The sequence below is a fragment of the Dreissena polymorpha genome, chromosome 12 (assembly GCF_020536995.1).
Source record: "Dreissena polymorpha isolate Duluth1 chromosome 12, UMN_Dpol_1.0, whole genome shotgun sequence".
Taxonomy (NCBI): domain Eukaryota; kingdom Metazoa; phylum Mollusca; class Bivalvia; order Myida; family Dreissenidae; genus Dreissena; species Dreissena polymorpha.
In genome coordinates this window covers 31,346,890-31,365,803 of record NC_068366.1, presented here as the reverse complement: position 1 = coordinate 31,365,803, position 18,914 = coordinate 31,346,890, and the positions used below count along the sequence as shown (strand labels likewise).

General features: G+C 31.8%; 1 protein-coding gene across 1 annotated transcript in view; it reads left to right on the top strand.

Annotated features, from left to right (window-relative positions):
* LOC127852498 (adhesion G protein-coupled receptor B1-like) overlaps positions 1–18,914 on the top strand; it is a 46,880-nt gene that overhangs the window by 8,764 nt on the left and 19,202 nt on the right. The window contains exons 4-11 of the mRNA XM_052386455.1: positions 2,878–3,042; positions 3,396–3,569; positions 14,277–14,450; positions 15,066–15,242; positions 15,591–15,683; positions 15,811–15,902; positions 16,834–17,034; positions 17,750–17,821. Of these exons, the coding sequence (XP_052242415.1) occupies positions 2,878–3,042; positions 3,396–3,569; positions 14,277–14,450; positions 15,066–15,242; positions 15,591–15,683; positions 15,811–15,902; positions 16,834–17,034; positions 17,750–17,821 (1,148 nt within the window). The remainder of the gene's footprint in view (positions 1–2,877; positions 3,043–3,395; positions 3,570–14,276; positions 14,451–15,065; positions 15,243–15,590; positions 15,684–15,810; positions 15,903–16,833; positions 17,035–17,749; positions 17,822–18,914) is intronic.

Sequence of the window (18,914 nt, the reverse complement as noted above, 5' to 3'; positions counted from 1 at the left end):
GCCATGTTAGCACATTGCACTACAATATTTGTATTTGTTTAATGTCTCATGCCATAAATGTAGACTCAGTACATTGCGCCCATTGTCAATTAAAGGGACATTTTCATTTTTAAAAAGTAGTTAAAAACTAACCTGTAGTAAGTGAAATATTGATGAAGCCTATTGAAACTTAAGACTTTGAATTATGAAAAATTGGATATGGGTACAATGTGTGTGCTATCAATAAAACATGACAGTCACTACAAAATCATATATATAATATACTCTGTAAGATACGTTATATATGATATCATTTCATACTAAACTACAGAATTGACAGCTATCCAAAGATAAATTATTCATTTGAGTGAAGGAATAACATATTACAATAACGATGATAAAGTTTTCGGTATGACTTTGCCTTTTAAGTAATAATTCATCATAACAGGTATAATAAATATATATAAATAAACGATATCAAGGATGGTTTCCTGTCATGTATGGTGTACTTTTAAGACGTACATATTCTTCCGAATAATCGCTGTCATTACATCAATCTTATAGTACCTCATTTATGAGGAAATAATTTGCAGTTCATGTGTGCAGAGAATGGTTCATATTTTGATGATAGGAATTGTACTGCTTTTTAACGTTTCTTACATAGGCATAAGGTGTAAAAGGCACTAAATAAAGTTACATGGAACGATTTTTTTCTACTGTAAATATTAATATATTGGCCTATTATTTTAAACAAAATAGAAAAACATACTGGTATAACCATTATCTATGATTTTGTGTTATAACCCTCAAATAACCATTATCTATGATGTTGTGTTATAACTCCCAAATAACCATTTTCTATGATTTGTGTTTACATTGGTTTCATTTTTTACTGGCATTCGTGTGCAGTTTTCAATTATGGAACAGAACTGTGTAGGTTTAAAAAAAATATGCTTCATCTTGTAAGCGTAATTTCATATTTTTCTTAACTTCAAGGGGAGATGATTCTGAACTTATTCTTACGTTGCTCATTTACGATAGGGGTTGAGTTCTCATTGATATGAAAACACTATACAAGTTTTAATGTGTTTACCAACCCACCCACCCTCTCACACATATATTTCATGGGTATAATAAAAACAAGAAATGGTTAAAATAAAACAGCATATTTTTTTTAAATGTCTACATCAAAACAAAAAGTTAACATAGAACACACATTAAATAATTTGATTCTACTGGGGCTCGAACCTTGGGCCTCTCACATGTGAAGCGAGCGTGTAACCACTACACTACGGAACCGCTTGAAAAATCACCTAACTTAGATATTAATAAGTGACTGTAGTGTAACGGTTATCAATAAAGCAATAAACCGTGTAATCCTTGTCGTCTTGTAAAATCGAAGAAAATACGCGTTAACCAAAGCTCGAACAGCAAATGTCTGCGCTTTTGTTAAACAAAACCACAAAATAAATATATTTTTATTATGTTTTGTTTTTATACAAAACCAGAAAGTTTCACCGGTTCGCGTATTTGCCCAGTCCCTGTGATCTTTTATTATTGCCCAGTCCCTGTGATCAGTTATTAATTAAAAGAATAAGCTTTGCATTATGTGTAATAAATGTTGTAGTAAATGTAATAGGCACAAATGCAGTACTTATTTACACTAATTTACACAAAAAATCACCACTATTTAAGATATTCTGACAACAAAAATATATACATTGATCCGTAAAATAACTTCTCCTAATATCAACTTAAAATGAGTTTTTAATTCGGAAAAAAAAGTGCTTTGTTCATGTACCTACCATCTTTGTATATCCAAAACAGCTTCAAAACTTAGCACATTTAGTATCCATTAAAATATATAGGCATGGGACAGTAAAAATATGAAATTGTGCCTTTTATTGACAATGGGCGATTGGAGAAGTTTTCTAATGCACGGATATGCAAGTCTAAGTCTTGTATAAATATGAGAAAAAATGCTGGAAAATAATGTTCATGTAAGTACCATCAACAACAACGTAAACAAGAATCACAAACAAATGTTTCATCTGGAGAAGACCATTCGTCTACAGACATTTCTGACATTCTAGTGTAGGATGGTAAAGAAGCATACTGAAGTAAGGTATATGGGACAAATGTGACAAGAATTAGGAATAAGGTTGCAATTATGTCACTTTCTCGTTTTAAAACGACGGTAAGCTTCTTTACCCCTCGTGTAAGTTATTAGAAAGAATTTATATGAAGTAGCGCAAATAGGATATGCTTTAATATTGTATAAATACATTTCACATTCAGAATTATTTTAAGCGAAAAAAATATTAACATGTGTTATTAGTTGACCTGGTCATGTTACCAAATTGCAAAAAAAATGAAAATTTTATAAATTTCTCAAAGTACATTAATCCATAAATCTTGAAATTAAGTGGAGATACTTTTACAAAAGTAATTAGAAAATATAATTGAGTCTGTATGGACATCATGATTGCGTGAATGAGTAAGGAAAACTTAATATTAAATAACATACACAACTTTGTACAAAATATATATGAACCATGCAATCAAAGAAACTATTTTGATTATGTGATTGTCAATATTTACTTGAAATAAAAGAAAACTGTGTTACAAAAGATTAATCTCTCATCTTAATGAGCCGTCTTAAATTATAGCCATTATCCTGTTGTAGTGCATTTGCAGTGAACATGCGATGCTGTGGAATGGGATGTTGGGATGGTGGGTTAAATTATGTATGCCACTAATAAGAGTTATAAGTAGAAACGTAAAATAATTTACTACGCAATAATAGTCTTCGTTGCAAATATAACTAAGGGCGTTACATGTTTTAAAAAAAAAAAGCACATGACGATCAGTGATGCTCTTGTCTATTGTCTATTGTAGACTGTGGACCTACACCAACCATCCTCAATGGGGGATACTGGCTTTTCAAATCAGCAAACACCACTTACGCAAATATAACTTGCGAGGCTGGATATGAATCAAACGTAAGCCAGATTATGTGTCAAGCAAATGGGACGTGGTCAACAGCAAATTGCGTTGAAAAAGGTAAAATGTAATGTGTTATTTTTCGTGGTGCATTAGAAATCATTTTAAATAATACTATTGATGTTGGGTTTCTGTTTGCATATTGTTTAGTTCATAGTCGATGAGTATTTTACTGATTATTTTGGGGCGATATTTTTTTGACACCGCAACACGCTGTATTTGTGAAAGTAAATTTAATTTAAATCGCACTCTTGATGATGTGTGTCGCGTTATTTAAAGAAATTAAATTATCGTTTCAATTTTGTTTCGCCTTTATTTAATCGACTGCTTTATAGAGTTAACAGTATTTTACAGTTGTATTGTAAATTGAACGAGTAGTCAAATTCAAATTGTGTTGCCTTTTATTCTTTAAGACTGTGGTACCATTCCTGCAATTATTAATGGAAAGTACACTCTTTGGAACACATCAAAAACCACTTACGGATCGCTAGCACATGTGACATGTGATACAGGATATGAATCGAACGTAACACTCATTATGTGTCGGGCAAATGCGTCGTGGGAAAATGCAATTTGCAACCCAAAAGGTAATTATATGAGATATATAGGATCTGGCACGAGTTGTCATATCATACCATATTTTATTAAACGAGTTCAGGAATTGTGTTAGTAAGCGAACCTTTGGCGAATTACTAACGGATTTCCTGGACGAGTTTAATAAAATGTGGAATGGAATGACAACGAGTGTCCGATCTTTTTTCACACATGCTTTAAATTGAGCAAATTAAATATTTACGCAAACATAAGGCCACAACAAATTGATTAAATGTTTGATGGATTCGCCGCACCTAAAAATCTTTAAACTAAATAAAAATATTTTTATTTTTATTTTGCGCCCGCAGCAAAACAATTTACTGCGCACCTGTTTATTAAATGATTTAGTTTTATTTAGCCTACGTATTTAACGACATAGAAAGTTATAACGCTTTGCGTTATTACATTGGTTTATGGTAAAACATATGGTAGCGTTCGTCTGTCTTGTCATGTCGGCAAAAAACACAAATGGAAATGTTAATTTTCCACCGGGGCTAGTAGTAATTGCATCACAGATTATTTGAGTTATTTTATAATTTCAACCGTATTTACATCAGGATTTGAAATGTCGCCGGTATGCGTTCGATTGGTAAAAAACTGCAATAAACTTGTTGGTATTGATTAAGTTAAAATATTAAAAATTAACACGCAAAGGAGTGTCGCCGTTGAACTGGACAAAAAATGTCGTGTATAAGCCACCTATCTTCTAGTTCAAACTGTTAATGGCTAAGTGTAAGGTGTACAATATGCCCATTAAACATGAATTTAGCATAAGTAAGAAAGTGAAAAAACTTTCTGGGCCTAAACGACTTTACTGGCATTTGATTGACGTTTTTATATATTAAAATCAATTTTAACCACCCATTTCTTATTTTTCTTTCATTAGGACGTTATGGTTTTTTTTACTTTACAAAACTTAAACTTCTCATTTCTAATTTTAACAGTGCTAAAATAACAAAAGTAATGCATCGAGTATTGTATAATACCATAACCTATGATATTTAGAACTAATAGAAATTCGAGATATTTCGTATCAGTGTTTTTTGCCCAAAATAACAGACTCTTATAGGCTGTGTCCAAATTGAAAATTGTACAAAAAGCTGTTTCCCAAAAAGGAACTTTTTTGCCTTTTAAAAGTCTCGCAAAATTTCCCAAAAATAAGTCTTTTTTTTAAATAAACTCAATTGGTTTATTGAGTTTATCATACAGCAGTTTAATACCCTGGCACTTTATATTATATATTTTAGAAAGCAGTTAAACATGCACTTATTAACAATTGGTATACTGTTACCTATAATCATAATGCTAATGATTTAATATTCCCAATTTCATGGTTAATTGCACGTTACCCCCAATCAAAAAGGCACAGGCTGTAAAATATGACGCAAAGAAAAATCACTGTTTATGCTTGATATTTATTGTATTATTTATTGTGTCCTGTTATTAAACCATCATTGACAGAAAACTGAGCTTCTTATATAACTTTGATAATGAAAACTACATGTACCGTGTTAAATTTAAGTAATCACTACCTGGTGTGAGAAAGCAGAACAGCTATTAGAGACTTTTTATACCCCGCCATAGGCGGAAATATTGTTTTGACGTTGTCCATACGTCCGACCGTCTTTCCGTCCTTCCGTCCGTCCGGCACTTTTGTGTCCGGAGCAATTTCTTGTAAGTGCTTTGGCGGATTGCATTGAAATTTGGTATGCGTATATATATGGATAAGAGGATGATGCACGCTAAAAAGCATTGTACACAATATGTTAATAACGGAGTTATGGCCCTTTGTATCTTAAAAAAATATCCGGAGTCATATCTTGGAAGTGCTCTGACGGATTTCATTGAAACTTGGTATGAGTATAGTATATATATGGATAAGAGGATGATGCATGCCAAATGGCATTGTACACCATTGGGTAATAATGGAGTTATGGCCCTTGTATCTTGAAAAAAATCTTTTTTGTGTGTGTCCGGATCCAAATCTTGCAAGTGCTTTGACGGATTTCGTTGAAACTTGGTATGAGTATATATATGGATAAGAGGATGATGCACGTTGGCGTTGTCCATTCGCCCAGAAAACTTTTGTGTCAAGAAGTATATTTGCGGGGTATATCAATTTAACGAATTTGCTTGTTTTCTTTATGTTTACAAACATTTGACAAGGACTTAAACTCAATTATTACTTCTAAATGATCTTGTACTGGTATTGTGCAGATATCATGCATCTATTTGTCAAAATATATCAATTTACATAGACAATGTATGTATTTTTTATTTTTCGCTTTTCGCTAGCCTGTGATTTAACAAAATAAAAGAATAAAAATAAATTTATTTTTATTTCGCTCGCTCGCTCCATTTTTAGGAAGCAAAAATCTATAGAACATATCATCAATTTGTTGTGGCCTAATGATAAATCCCGAATGTTGATTACATTTCGGGACGTCTTTTGACGTTGCTACGTCATTTCAGCAAATTAACAAAATGCGATTGGTCAATCGAACGAAACCTAAGCCAATGATAACGCTTAAAAAATATATTACACATGTGTAAGATAAAAATATTCGTAATGGTTATATTACATGGGAAACAGGGTAAGTGATAAAAGTATATACCGTTATTACTGAAAATTTTCGTTCATTTAATTGTAACTTCATAAAAATGAATTTTCTTGGGTCCGAAATTTTAAATATAGAGAAATACGCCAAAAATATAGTGTCCGAAAATTTAGAGAAAAATAGCATTATACTACCGTAAAATAGTATTATGGTGTTTACGTCGTCCGCCTGATGGTTGGCATTTAAATAATTTGTAGTTAAGGCTTCATTTTATTGAAATAACACACACTTAGGAAATTAATATTTTGTTGAATTTTATTGATTGTTGTTTAACCGTTGGTTTGTTTTTTACATCTTCGTAAATTTCGTTCTAACGCCATCAATTCGGCCAGGCTAGGAGTTGTTTTTTTTCTTGTAAACGGGGTTCAAGTTAACCATTCTAAATTGAATAGTCTTTATGTCATTTATAAAGTTGACACGACATAGGCTTTAACTGGTCGTCTACGACTTCGTTTAATGTTTTGTTACATTCACCTGAATATTCATTTAGGATTTATCTCGATGTTACTACGTTTTATCATCGTTTACCAACCTCAGTATTAGTAATATACACGGGGAGTCGTGCAAATTGTTGATCGATGCTGTTCTGTGTTATAATGCTTCTTATAAAATCAATCTGTTTGAAATCTAACGAAGTGTGATATATAGTTATTTGAAGGAACGATCTTTGAGCTACACGCAATATTGCTATGTAGAACTGGTTATACATTAGTAGAATCCCAGATCAGGTATCTTTATGAAATTGATCACATTCAACAACAAAATGCGGAACATGTTGCTGTTCTTAGCTCATCTGGACATGAACAACAAACAACGATCGCGATGGGCGATGCTTGGTTCAAAATTGTATTTTGAAAACTATTCTCAAAATATACTATGACATTATATTTTCAAAGTGATTAGTTTAAGCAGTTTAAGTATATTCACGGTTTAATAGAATTGCCCTAGTTAAATGCGGATTTCCCAATATCGATTATAGAAACGTTGAAAATCTTATCACAACAGCTGAGAGGAATGTTTAAAAAAGTTCTGATATGTACGTATTGGTTAAAATAATAAGTCTTTATTAAATCACGAACCAGTCAGGACAAGCGTATGGTGAGCTTATTCAAACGTCGGTGAGCTTAACATAAAAAATCAACTTGATATATAGTAATTATTACATTACGACAGGAATATAGTCATGTATAAGCTACTTTAAATAATATAATGGTGTCGAATTGAATTTGTAAACGATTTAATATCCGTTAAAATATTGTAACAACCATTGTTGTACAGACGGAAATAGAAACATAAATGTATTGTGGGTATGCTATTTGTTGTGTGATAAACAGTGGCGGTTCTAATCGGCTCAAGCGTATTATTTAAACTTAAACAAACAACAACAAATATTCAAACTACGCAATTCAATCATTCAATCGCAATAATAACTATCCACTGTATGTATTGTGAGACAAAAACAAGTAAAACATTCACAATAATCCTTAATTTAATTATCAATGCAAAGCAACTGTGACTGGCAGAAATTGTAGCATTTTTATCGTTAGACATTCAACAGAGAGGGCATAGTTTTACAATATCAATATTAATAGTTTAAACATTTAAAAACAATGAAGCCGATTTTATGAAATGTATGGCGTAGAAAGGACCGGATGGTAAAGAAAGTACAATTTGATAATGTTTATCGAAATTTATAATGATAATCTTTCATATAAGTTAATAATGATATTTTTGTACAATATTTGTTATGCAACCACGAAAACAAACACACTGGACGTTTATCAGGTATTCAAATCATTTTGAACAACTATGCAATAGGACGTCACTTGACATTGTATCGGAATGCATCGAAATGCGCTATATTGTGTAAGATCTTTAAATGCATTACTATGCACTAAGTATTTAACAGATATTTGACCCAACATGATAAGCTATACAGTGAGTATTTATCATATTTATTAAAACAGAATGAATATATACGCGCAAAATTGCCCAATGTCTCTGAAATCTTAATACATAGCTATGCACTAGGTTTAAATATGTTCTTTACAGCAGCATGAATATCTATATTTAAGGTGTCCTTCAGATGTCTAAATAGCAATGCATAGCTTAGCACTAAGTTTTATCATGTTTTCAAATCAGAATGTTTAGCTTCACGCTAGATTTTCGTTACATTTTCGAATCCCGTTGCCTTGATATATACAATTTCCTAATCATATGTTTTAATCCGAATGCAATGTTATGCGCCAGGTCTTCGTTGCGTCCTTAAAGTCAGAATGCATAACTATTCACAATATGTTTATCAAATGTTCACGATTGTGTTTGGTATAGTTTGTCCCTTTTTCAAACATAATTACTCTTTTGTTTTGAAAGTAAGGGCCTTCTTCGCGCGCAGTACAATATAATTCAGCTAAGAGTTTTGTAATAACTGTTCTGACACATTACCGATACCGGTCTACTGACATATGGCTTGATATTATTTTACAGATTGACGGACCATCCGTAACATCTCAAACACTGCTAATCACATATATTCATGAAGAGTCTCTTTAATATTGATTTGTTTCAAACTAGATTAAAGTTGAGCGCTTAAGTGTTGATGAACTGTTGTAATAAACGGAACAAGATGGAATAAAGAACGACGCCGTGCCAATTAACATTCATGTATTCTATTATTAAGTTTCTTAAAGGCTAAATACGTAACTGTGTAAAGCCTGTCTTCAAAACTAATACGAGGTATCATATTATAAAATGGATCTGCGATATAAACAGAGCGTTTTGAAGAAATTCATATTCTTACTGCGATATAAATGCGACTGAACTTGAACACGTTTATCTTCTTTCCTTTTTACTACAAAACAAACTCGACATAATCAATTTAAATTAACTTTGCCTTTGCAAAATTAACGTTTCCTAACATTTTGCATACGATGTAAAATAAGCTTTCAAGTTGTTCCGCATATAAACAAAAAAAATGCTATTCGTTTATGTGTCAGTTACAGCAAATTTAGTTGTTTGTTTAGTTAAAATGTTCGATTGTGATTGTATAATTAACATCATAAAAGTCATTAGAATTTAGTTATCTTAATAAAGAATCCTTCGTGATATTGAACTATGTCTATTAACACGGATCGAAGCAATCGTAATACATCGACAAATATTCTATCCGAACAGCTTTAAAAAAAATATAGCACCGTTTAACACCTGATTTTTTTCCATTGAAGCTTTAGCATCTAGACTTTTGTGATAAAAAACGAAATAAATAAGAAAAATAAAACAGCAATAAAAAGCAGATACAATAATTTGAAATAAATTATGATAATTACATTTAATTCAATTCAATGTAATTAAATTTATTTAATTTAAAATTATGAACTGGTAATTACTTTTTATTTACTTTATTCAAATTATATCAATTCGTTCCTTTCACTTCAAAATTCACCGCGTATAGACCTAAATATAACGCTTTTGTCAAAGATTATTATTTTCACTTTTCTATTAAGCTATTGCTTTGCCTGAATGTGTTTCCCCTGTATATTCAGTTACATTAACGTTAAAGTGATATTTTATTTTGAATGAAGAAATTTTTAACAACAGGCATTTGCCTTAATAATGTATTTACAACAATTTTAGGGTCAAATAATTAATGATAAGACAGTACCATCGTAGCAGGCTAATTCGAGGAAGGCAACGATACAATCATGATTTATTTTCCTTTCGTTCCCATCTGTTCAGTCATCATTTTGATAAAAAAACACACTTAACTGTTGTAATAATTTTCCATAAGCTATCAATTACATCGTCCAATAAACAAGTAAACACTTCAGAACTGTTTGAAAATACATTTTTCACGATTTACATATAATGTGCAACGGTATATGCTTATCTTTTTACTAAAATTTTATTTATTTTTTCCAAAAAAAGATAAATATTCACGTGTTTTAAGTAATTAAACGCGACAGAATGTAATGAATACAGAAAATACCCGCAAGTTAAAACAATGATACGTTATACAAGCCAAATATGCAAACTTAATCTTTAAGAATGGATGAAACTATGGAAAATAATAGGAAATAATAATTCCATTTAATTAAAATTAAATGATGTTTTGTGAAATTTTAGCTCTGACACTGACCTTAAGCAACATTTTTAAAGGAATTGTTTAATATATATTTTTGGTCATTAAATAGCTATTATTATACTACACATAATGTGTTTGTGTACTGGACTATACTTTAGTTATCTTGACTATTAACATGATACTACTGAGTTCGTTACACAGCCATATCAGCAAGGCGTTGATGCAAAATCACGCCACTTGTTATGCTTTGATTTACTGACATTCAAGTAGCATTCAAGTTCATACTGAATGGTTATGTTATGCATCAATGTATTGTATTTCATTGTATTTCCATGTTGTTATTTCAACTTAATATACCAGCTTTACGTATGAATTGCTTTTGTTGAAATTTAAATACAATTATTAACTTCGATTTTTTGTTTACTTTTTAGTCTGTTAAAATGACTGTTGTAAAAAATAAAATAATTGTAAAGCTTTTAATCCCTTATAAGAATATTCTGACAAATAACATTTACAAAAGAATTGTAACCTGAATAGAAACACTTGTTGACCTCTAATAAGTAATACACATCTGGAGCTCTTTCTTCTTCAGCATGGGTACATGATAGGAGCAATATGAGTATTCTACACACACAAAAAATGTATTGTGAATTTAGCATAACTTTAACTAACATTATGGTTCAAATAAAAAATCTAATAAAAAATATGCTCTCCGATGGTTTATGTGCACTGCTGATAGTGTGCAGAGTGTACGTTAATGTTCTGATTCAGCTGTGAGGAAGAACGGCAGAGATTAAGAGATATTAATAAGTTAACAATAATTTAAGTTTGATACCCTATGGGATGGTCGGATTTTACTCTAAGCTTGTAAGAAGTGAGAGAGGTAACTTTTACTTTGGATAATTTTTATCTAAAAGACTGTGATTCCAAACCAACCACCTTTAATGAAGCAACACTCTTTTAAACACAACACACACCACGTAATAATTGCTAGCAAATGTAAAACGAGAGACAGGGTATATCAAATGTTAGTCAGATCATGTGTTAGGAAAGTGCGTCGTGGTCATACGCAAACTGCGTTGCGAAAGATGCATTTATTACTTTAGCTTCATGGTGCATTTAAAATCGTTTTACTGTGTAATAATGATGTTTGGTATCTTTTGACGAATTGTTTAGTACCGATTCAATGCTTTTGATACTGATGGTTATGTTGTGGATAATTTAAAATACCGTAAAACGACATATTTGTAAATGTGAATTTAATCGAAATTGCATTATTAAAGTTGCGCGTTGTTTTATTTGAAGATAATAGCCATTATAGTTTATACTTGTATTCGATTTAAATCATTTTTTGTTAGAGTAAACCAGCATCTACCATGTGTATTGTGAGTAGTAAGAACTGTCAAATAAAATTGAGTATGTTTTGTCTCGTTTAGACTGTGGTTCTATTCCCACAATTCTGAATGGAGTATACACACTTTTGAACACAACAAATACTACGTACGGATCCCTGGCAAATGTGACATGTGGGGATGTTAATATATATTACAATATCTTTGCGATGCTTTTTCAAATGTATGCATAATTCTGTTGGAGTTTATTTTCATTACACATGCAATTGTTTAGAACGTGATGATTCTTGTGCGAATATATTATATGCATCACTTGATGTAGTAATCAAACTTAAAATTAAACAAATAAATACATGTTATTATATTTTGCTCAAGATCAATAATGCCAATTAGAGTCTTGATGTTTCTCAATTTCTCGGATTAAATTACGTTCATAACTTTGTACAAAATGTATAAATCATGCGATCTATGAAACTATTTTTATAACGTCATAAGCAAATACGACTTCGGAAAAAGATAACTGCGTGCAATTCGGTAATATCTATTTCTTTGATAATTCTGTGTAAACATATATCACATGCATACTCCTATCCGAGGGCGTTTTAATTATGCATGAGATGATGTAGAATGTTATGTTTCGTGGATAAAATTATGTACACCACTTATAGAAGTTTTAAGTATATCAATGAAATAATTGTTACGCAATAATTACCATCACTGTGAAATTAATCGAGGGCAATACACAGATGCAATGCGTATTATACTGATTGTCATTTTGTTGATGTTTTTTAACACTGTAACACGCTGTGATTGTTAATACTTATTTAATTTAAATCGCACGCATGACGTTTTATGTTGTTTTGGTAAAAAGATTTTACAATTATCGTTTCAAATTGTATTCGACTTATTTCCATCGATTGCATTATATTGTTAACATGTATTTTACAGTTGTATCTTAAGTTAAACGAGCGGTCGAATTCATCGTTTGTGTTTTGTATCTTCAAGACTGTTGAACCATTCCCGCAATTCTAAATGGAAAGTACACACTGTTAAACACACCTTTTTAACACATCAGACACCCTTAAGGATCGCTAGCAAATGTGACTTGTGGTATTGGATTTGAATCAAACGTAAGACTCGTTGTATGTCGGGCATACGCGACGTGGGACACAGCAATCGCAACCAATAAAGTTATTATATCATATGTTAACATGATGGTTCCTTCTAAATTATTATTTTTACACGGCATATATCGAACGACGTGATGTTAAGCACATGTGAAAAAACGCTAGAAGGTGATACATCAATATTGAATATACGTAATCTCCATAGTACAAACTCATTTTCGCTTGGATATGATATATGACATTTCATTAAAAGCCGTGTTCGTTGTGTCATTTAGAAAAGATACTGTACGTGCGTAATACTTTAATTTATTTCGAATAATTGCTTTCACATGTTAATTTGTTTCTAACACGATCAATTCGATCAGGTTAGGAGGTTCTGCTTTTCTTGTAAAAGTTATTCCTATTAACCATTCTTAATTACAGATTATATATGTTCTAACTATAGTTAACACGCCAAATGCATGTACTGGCCGTCTTCGTTTAAGTGGACAAAGTTTAATGTTTTGAAATAAAGACATGACATGATTTCAGAAGCATTGTATAAGATTGCATTTACTTATTTATTGTTATGCAGAAAGGATTAATCTGGATTATACTTCGTTTTATCTTCGTTTACCTACCTTGATGTCATGACCATATACGCGGGCTCGTGATGTCCAAGATTTAAAGCAAAATGATAACTGTATATTATTGAGTCAATGCTATTGGAAAGAATGTTGTATCTTATGAAATCAATATGTGCGAGTTTGTGGTGAACTACCAAATGTGAGAAATTGTGATTAAGGGTGATTTGAAGGAACGACTCAATCAGCAACACGCAATATAGCTGTGTAAAACTGGCTGCATATAATGTTTATGTACGGAATAATCACATACCACGTGTTTAAGAAAAGGTAGAACACATTAGTTTTTGATACATCAACTCGACAAGAATATATCTCGACTAATTGCTGCTGCGTAAACGAAGTAATTTTCTGTTGTCTTCCATCGTTTTTGTCATTCTGAAGCAACTGTGTGAACATATTTGCGCCATTCATTGTAGTAACAAATTATAGAATTCAAATAATTGAATACATGTTAATATCTATTTTCCCAGCTCGATAAGGGGAATAAGTGTTTTGGTATTTCGCAACTTATATTTTATAACTTTCAACAAGTTGTACAGCATATATAAATCATGCAATCAAAGAAACAATTTTACTTATGTGATTAGCGTTTAAGACTTGAGGAAAAAAACTCCGTTGCAAAAGGATAATCTCTATAAATTTAATCAATATGTGGCGTCTTACATTATATCCATTATCCTGTTGGAGAAAATCTGTAGTGCACATGTGATGCTGTGGAACGGGATGTTTTTTGGTTAAACTATTCACGCAACTTATAACAGTTTTAAGTATATACATCAAATAATGGAATGCACACTAATAGGCATTTGTGTAAAGCTAATCGAGGGCAATACACTTGTTTAACCAAATAGATGTCGATCAGTAAGGTTTGTCGTGGGTGTCTTGTATTTTTATAGGCTGCGGATCTACACCAACCATCTTGAATGGGGCATACACACTTTTAAACACAGCCAACACCACGTACGAATCGCTAGCAAATGTGACATGTGAGGCTGGGTATGAATCGAATACTAGCCAGATTATGTGCCAGGCAAACGCTACGTGGGAACATGCAAAATGTATTCCAAAAGGTATGTCGCTATTTTTAAAACCTCTTGATATCTTCTTTAATTGAATGAATCTCTTTCTTAATGTTTCTTGACTCATGTTATTCTTATTAACTCGATGTTTTATGGGTGAAACAGTTTAGGCTACAATATGAATATTTCAATTTTGACTTCAAATAATTAAATGGATTATCACGACCATACATGTTGTAAAGGTTAAACTGGAATTATATTGAGTTGCTTTAAAGAAAAAACATATAGAAAACAACTGTTAAAATGTTATTAGTTTTTTAAGCATTTAAACCGATGTCAACCCACAATACATGTATTGACCGTTCCTAGGCGGTAACTCAAGCTGTAATATTTGTTTACGTGTGATGTTATGTTGTATGTATTGTTCTCTATCGCACAGGCAATTAGCCATTTGCTTAACAAAAATACTACTAGAGGTTTACACGAATATCTCTCATTATAATGTCTCTAGAGTTAACGTGTTCATTTATGTGTGCGTTTATTGTATAAGCATATACACATGATTGTACAGATTAGTATGAGTTGTTACCTTTATTGTTGTGTTATCGGGATACTACGAGGGACAAGGCTTCTTTTTTGCGATAATTTGCATTATGTTTCGGTTAGATTGTGGACCTCTTTCAAAACCTGACAATGGTGATGTGGTATTAAATGCCAGTACAAAATATGAAGCTGTTGCTAACTACAGTTGTAAAGATGGATTTCAACCGGTTGGTGATATATCTAGAATTTGTCAAAATACTAGCACATGGTCTGGGGTACAACCAATATGCGCTAAAAAAGGTAATAACAATTATATACAGACACTTAAACTAATTTGTTTAATTAATTGAAACTTTCCTTTTATTATTTATATATTGAACACATTATCATTCGTAAAATGTGAGTTTTTATTAAAGTGGTATATGTCGTTTATCTCTTTATGTCACATGCTTTTTGGCAGGAATAACTGCAGACGGATATTTTTAATTCTTAGCATGCTTGTTAAGGTCAGATATTGCTCAACCATAAGTGGCATTTGTTAGAACTGAAAGCGATATGGGTTTTTTTCAACATTTAGATGAGTCACTGACGTTATGTTTGTCGGTAATGAAAAACAATATATTAATGTATTTATTTTTATACTTGTAGTGTGTACTGCAAATACCGATAGTCGAGGTATGGACTGGGGTAATATTTTAGCGGGGGAAATGCGAGTGAAATCGTGTGAGGCCGGTTTTACAGGTAATAGACAATATAATGTACAAAGCACATTTATTTCTTGCCCTTGTGTTCTTGGATTGTTATGAATCATCAATTTTGCATTGTCGCAATTGCGTCGAGTTTTTGTGATAATTGCGTGTTATTGCAGGTTATGTTACAAGGAAGTGCCTGGAGGATGGAGATTGGCAGCTTCCAAATTACAACTGTACCAGGACTGCCGTGACCAACGTGCTTATTGCAGTAATGATATTTGGTTTTATTTTAGCGTTAGTCAGTAATGACTAATTTTAAGTACGTACATCTAAAAAGATTCATGCTCAATATCTTCTAGTATGTATTATTATTGATAACGTTTTTAATTAATTATACGAAACTTTAGTGTAGGCAAACATATACACAACATGACTATTCAAATTTGGCTTTTTATCTCCTGTTGATACCCTTTAAGTAGCTTACTATAATATTAATGCATATCGAATTGAAAACGAAAACCACAAAAACGCTGACATACGTAAATCAGCACGCATACGTTTAACTTAAAAGGCTTGCCTTTAAACCCGATAAATTGTAAAGGTTATCATGACGGATTGAACGATCTTACAGTTTTTATCAGGCAAAAATGCACAACTAAGTAAACACGTGTATTTATACGAACGGAGCAAGTTTCACAATCAAATAAGCTTCCATTCATACAGTTTATAATATTAGGTTAACGATTTATCACGCGTTTTGTATATACTTTACTGGAGGTTTTAGTTTAGCACTTAAAGTTTCATTTAACATTTTTCAAAACATGTTCACTGAACATACTGTGCTTATAAACCCATGGGGGCAATAAAATAACAGACCACCCTATCTTAAAATATATACTTATATCTCATCTCCTACAAAAATCACTTAATCCGATTGGCTTAGAGCGGTCACGTGTCCATTGTGTATTTTCCATACACCCCGTGTAATTTCCATACACCCCGAGTAATCGAGTAGTCGGTTGAGATATAATGGTTTCACACTGTAACAGTGTAACTTATATTATCATTCTTCGGAAATGGCTGAAGTGATGAAACAAAATACAACCGCAAAGGTCATCACAAATCTCACACTTTACTTGTATTCGATAATTCCCACTATTCATATCAGATATAAGATTTGGGTTTTGTGATTGTATAAGGTTAAAAGCTTACAAGCTAATGCCACGACATCAGATGTATTAGACGCCTTGACTCAAATATCCAATGTGACCAATCAAGAGCAGAAACCAAATGCATCTTCACTACTGACAAATGCTGAGATAGCCTCGATATCGAGCTCATTGGAAACTGTCGCAAACCTTGTGGAGGAGAAAGGCTTAGTTACACCAGATATTGCCAAGGTAGTATTCTAAGATATATGTTACCCTAAACCTGTAGTTCAACAGTGATTGAAATAAGAAAATCTGCCTATTATTAAACACGTATTAAACGATACGTTTATCAAATCGTCTAATTGCTTGTTATGTTATTAATTTAATGGCAGGGTATTACGTAAATAAAAATTAAATTAGGCGAAAAGTTGTAGTTTCTAATGAAAATAACGCGTACTTCTCTATTTATCGGTGAACAAAATATAAGAATAAATATTTTTTTTAATGTGGTAAAAGACCGGGATAACAGAAACATATATGCGATCTATTCTAGAACTATAAATGAAAATAAGTTCAATTTAAGCAAAATATTATTCGAACAAAAAATGTGAAATTATAATTGTAAAATACCACTTTGTTGAATGCATCCAACTGAACACTTTAAAATCGAGGCGTCATTCATTTTGCGGGCAACATAGTCCATCTGTCTTATTTGTTGTTTAAAACTTGTCAAAACGTTTGTTAATACGTACATTCTGTCGATAAAGAATTTTTAACGTAAATTCGGATTAAAAAAATTATATTTTTAAAATATATAATACTTTGGGAATCATATTGTTTAATACATAACAATTATTCGGTACAGTGTTAAGAGCTTTGTGAGATTATTTTATAAATACATTTCTAAATTGGATACTTCGATTAAAATGATAACTAATGTGAAGTTTTATAACTTATATTTCAGAATTTCTTCAAGTCTGCAAGTAATTTATTAGATGACCAAAACAAGGGGTCCTGGCAGTCTATGCAAGAATCGGTAAGTACAAGCAGTATTCCGATTAGATAAATGCACACGTGCCATGTGCGCGAAGGGGACTTCACAGAGATATGACATTGGTGTAAGCACATATTACACTCGATGGTCATAAGCGACATGCTTATTTTATTTCTTGTAACATATTTGATGGGGACACGTGTAGAGGACGATTGCAAATATTGTTAAGGTTACGCTACTGCGTAAAATGTATATCTTTAATTGGAATTTTTTTTAACAACAGTGTAATCTTTTTAGGGGAGTGTATGTTGTTTTAAAATAATATTACACGTGTAACAGTTAGTTATGCAGGCTGACATTTGTGTACTAGTATATAAGTGTACTAGTGCCGTGTTAAAATTGGCCTGTTCTCTTAGCTGGAGCATACTTCTCTATAATTTTACTCACTGGCACTTTTTATATTTGAACAAGATGAAGAGCTTATATATAGCACGTCAAAAACACCCATGTGTTATAGCTGTGAGATTAAACATGATATGCTTTTACAACATGATTTGATAACGTGTGTCAAATAACGTGTATCATATGCTTTTACGAAACAAATATATATATATTTCAGATATAAATAAGACAAACATATGAGTTATAGTTTACTGGTATCAGACGCAGGTTTAACGTGATAAATATATGCCGCTAGTTGGATTAAACCGTGCGAATTTAATCACGAAAATAAAAGCTGAAATTAATCCTAGTCACGATTTAAGATTATCTTTGCAGGAAATAAGTGTGAACACTTTCATTATAACCTTAAGTACAGTTTGAAATAAGTACGACAGTAACTTTTAAAGACACATTATAAGGTCGAATATTTAATAAGTAGATATACATTTATAGCCACACTTTTATAATGCTTGTACTCTTAAACATGCTAGGCTTAAGTGTCGTTTTTTATTTAATTAAAATTGGTCGCAATGTATCGACTGGATGCAAACGCCCATCGCATAATGAAACTTTGTATGTTTTGCGATTAAATTGTATAGTACTAAGCGCTAGTTATTGCATTGTAAGCTTTCGCGTAAAACCACCATTACGCGATACAGTACCGCGCTTATTGAATGCCTTAAAATGATTATAA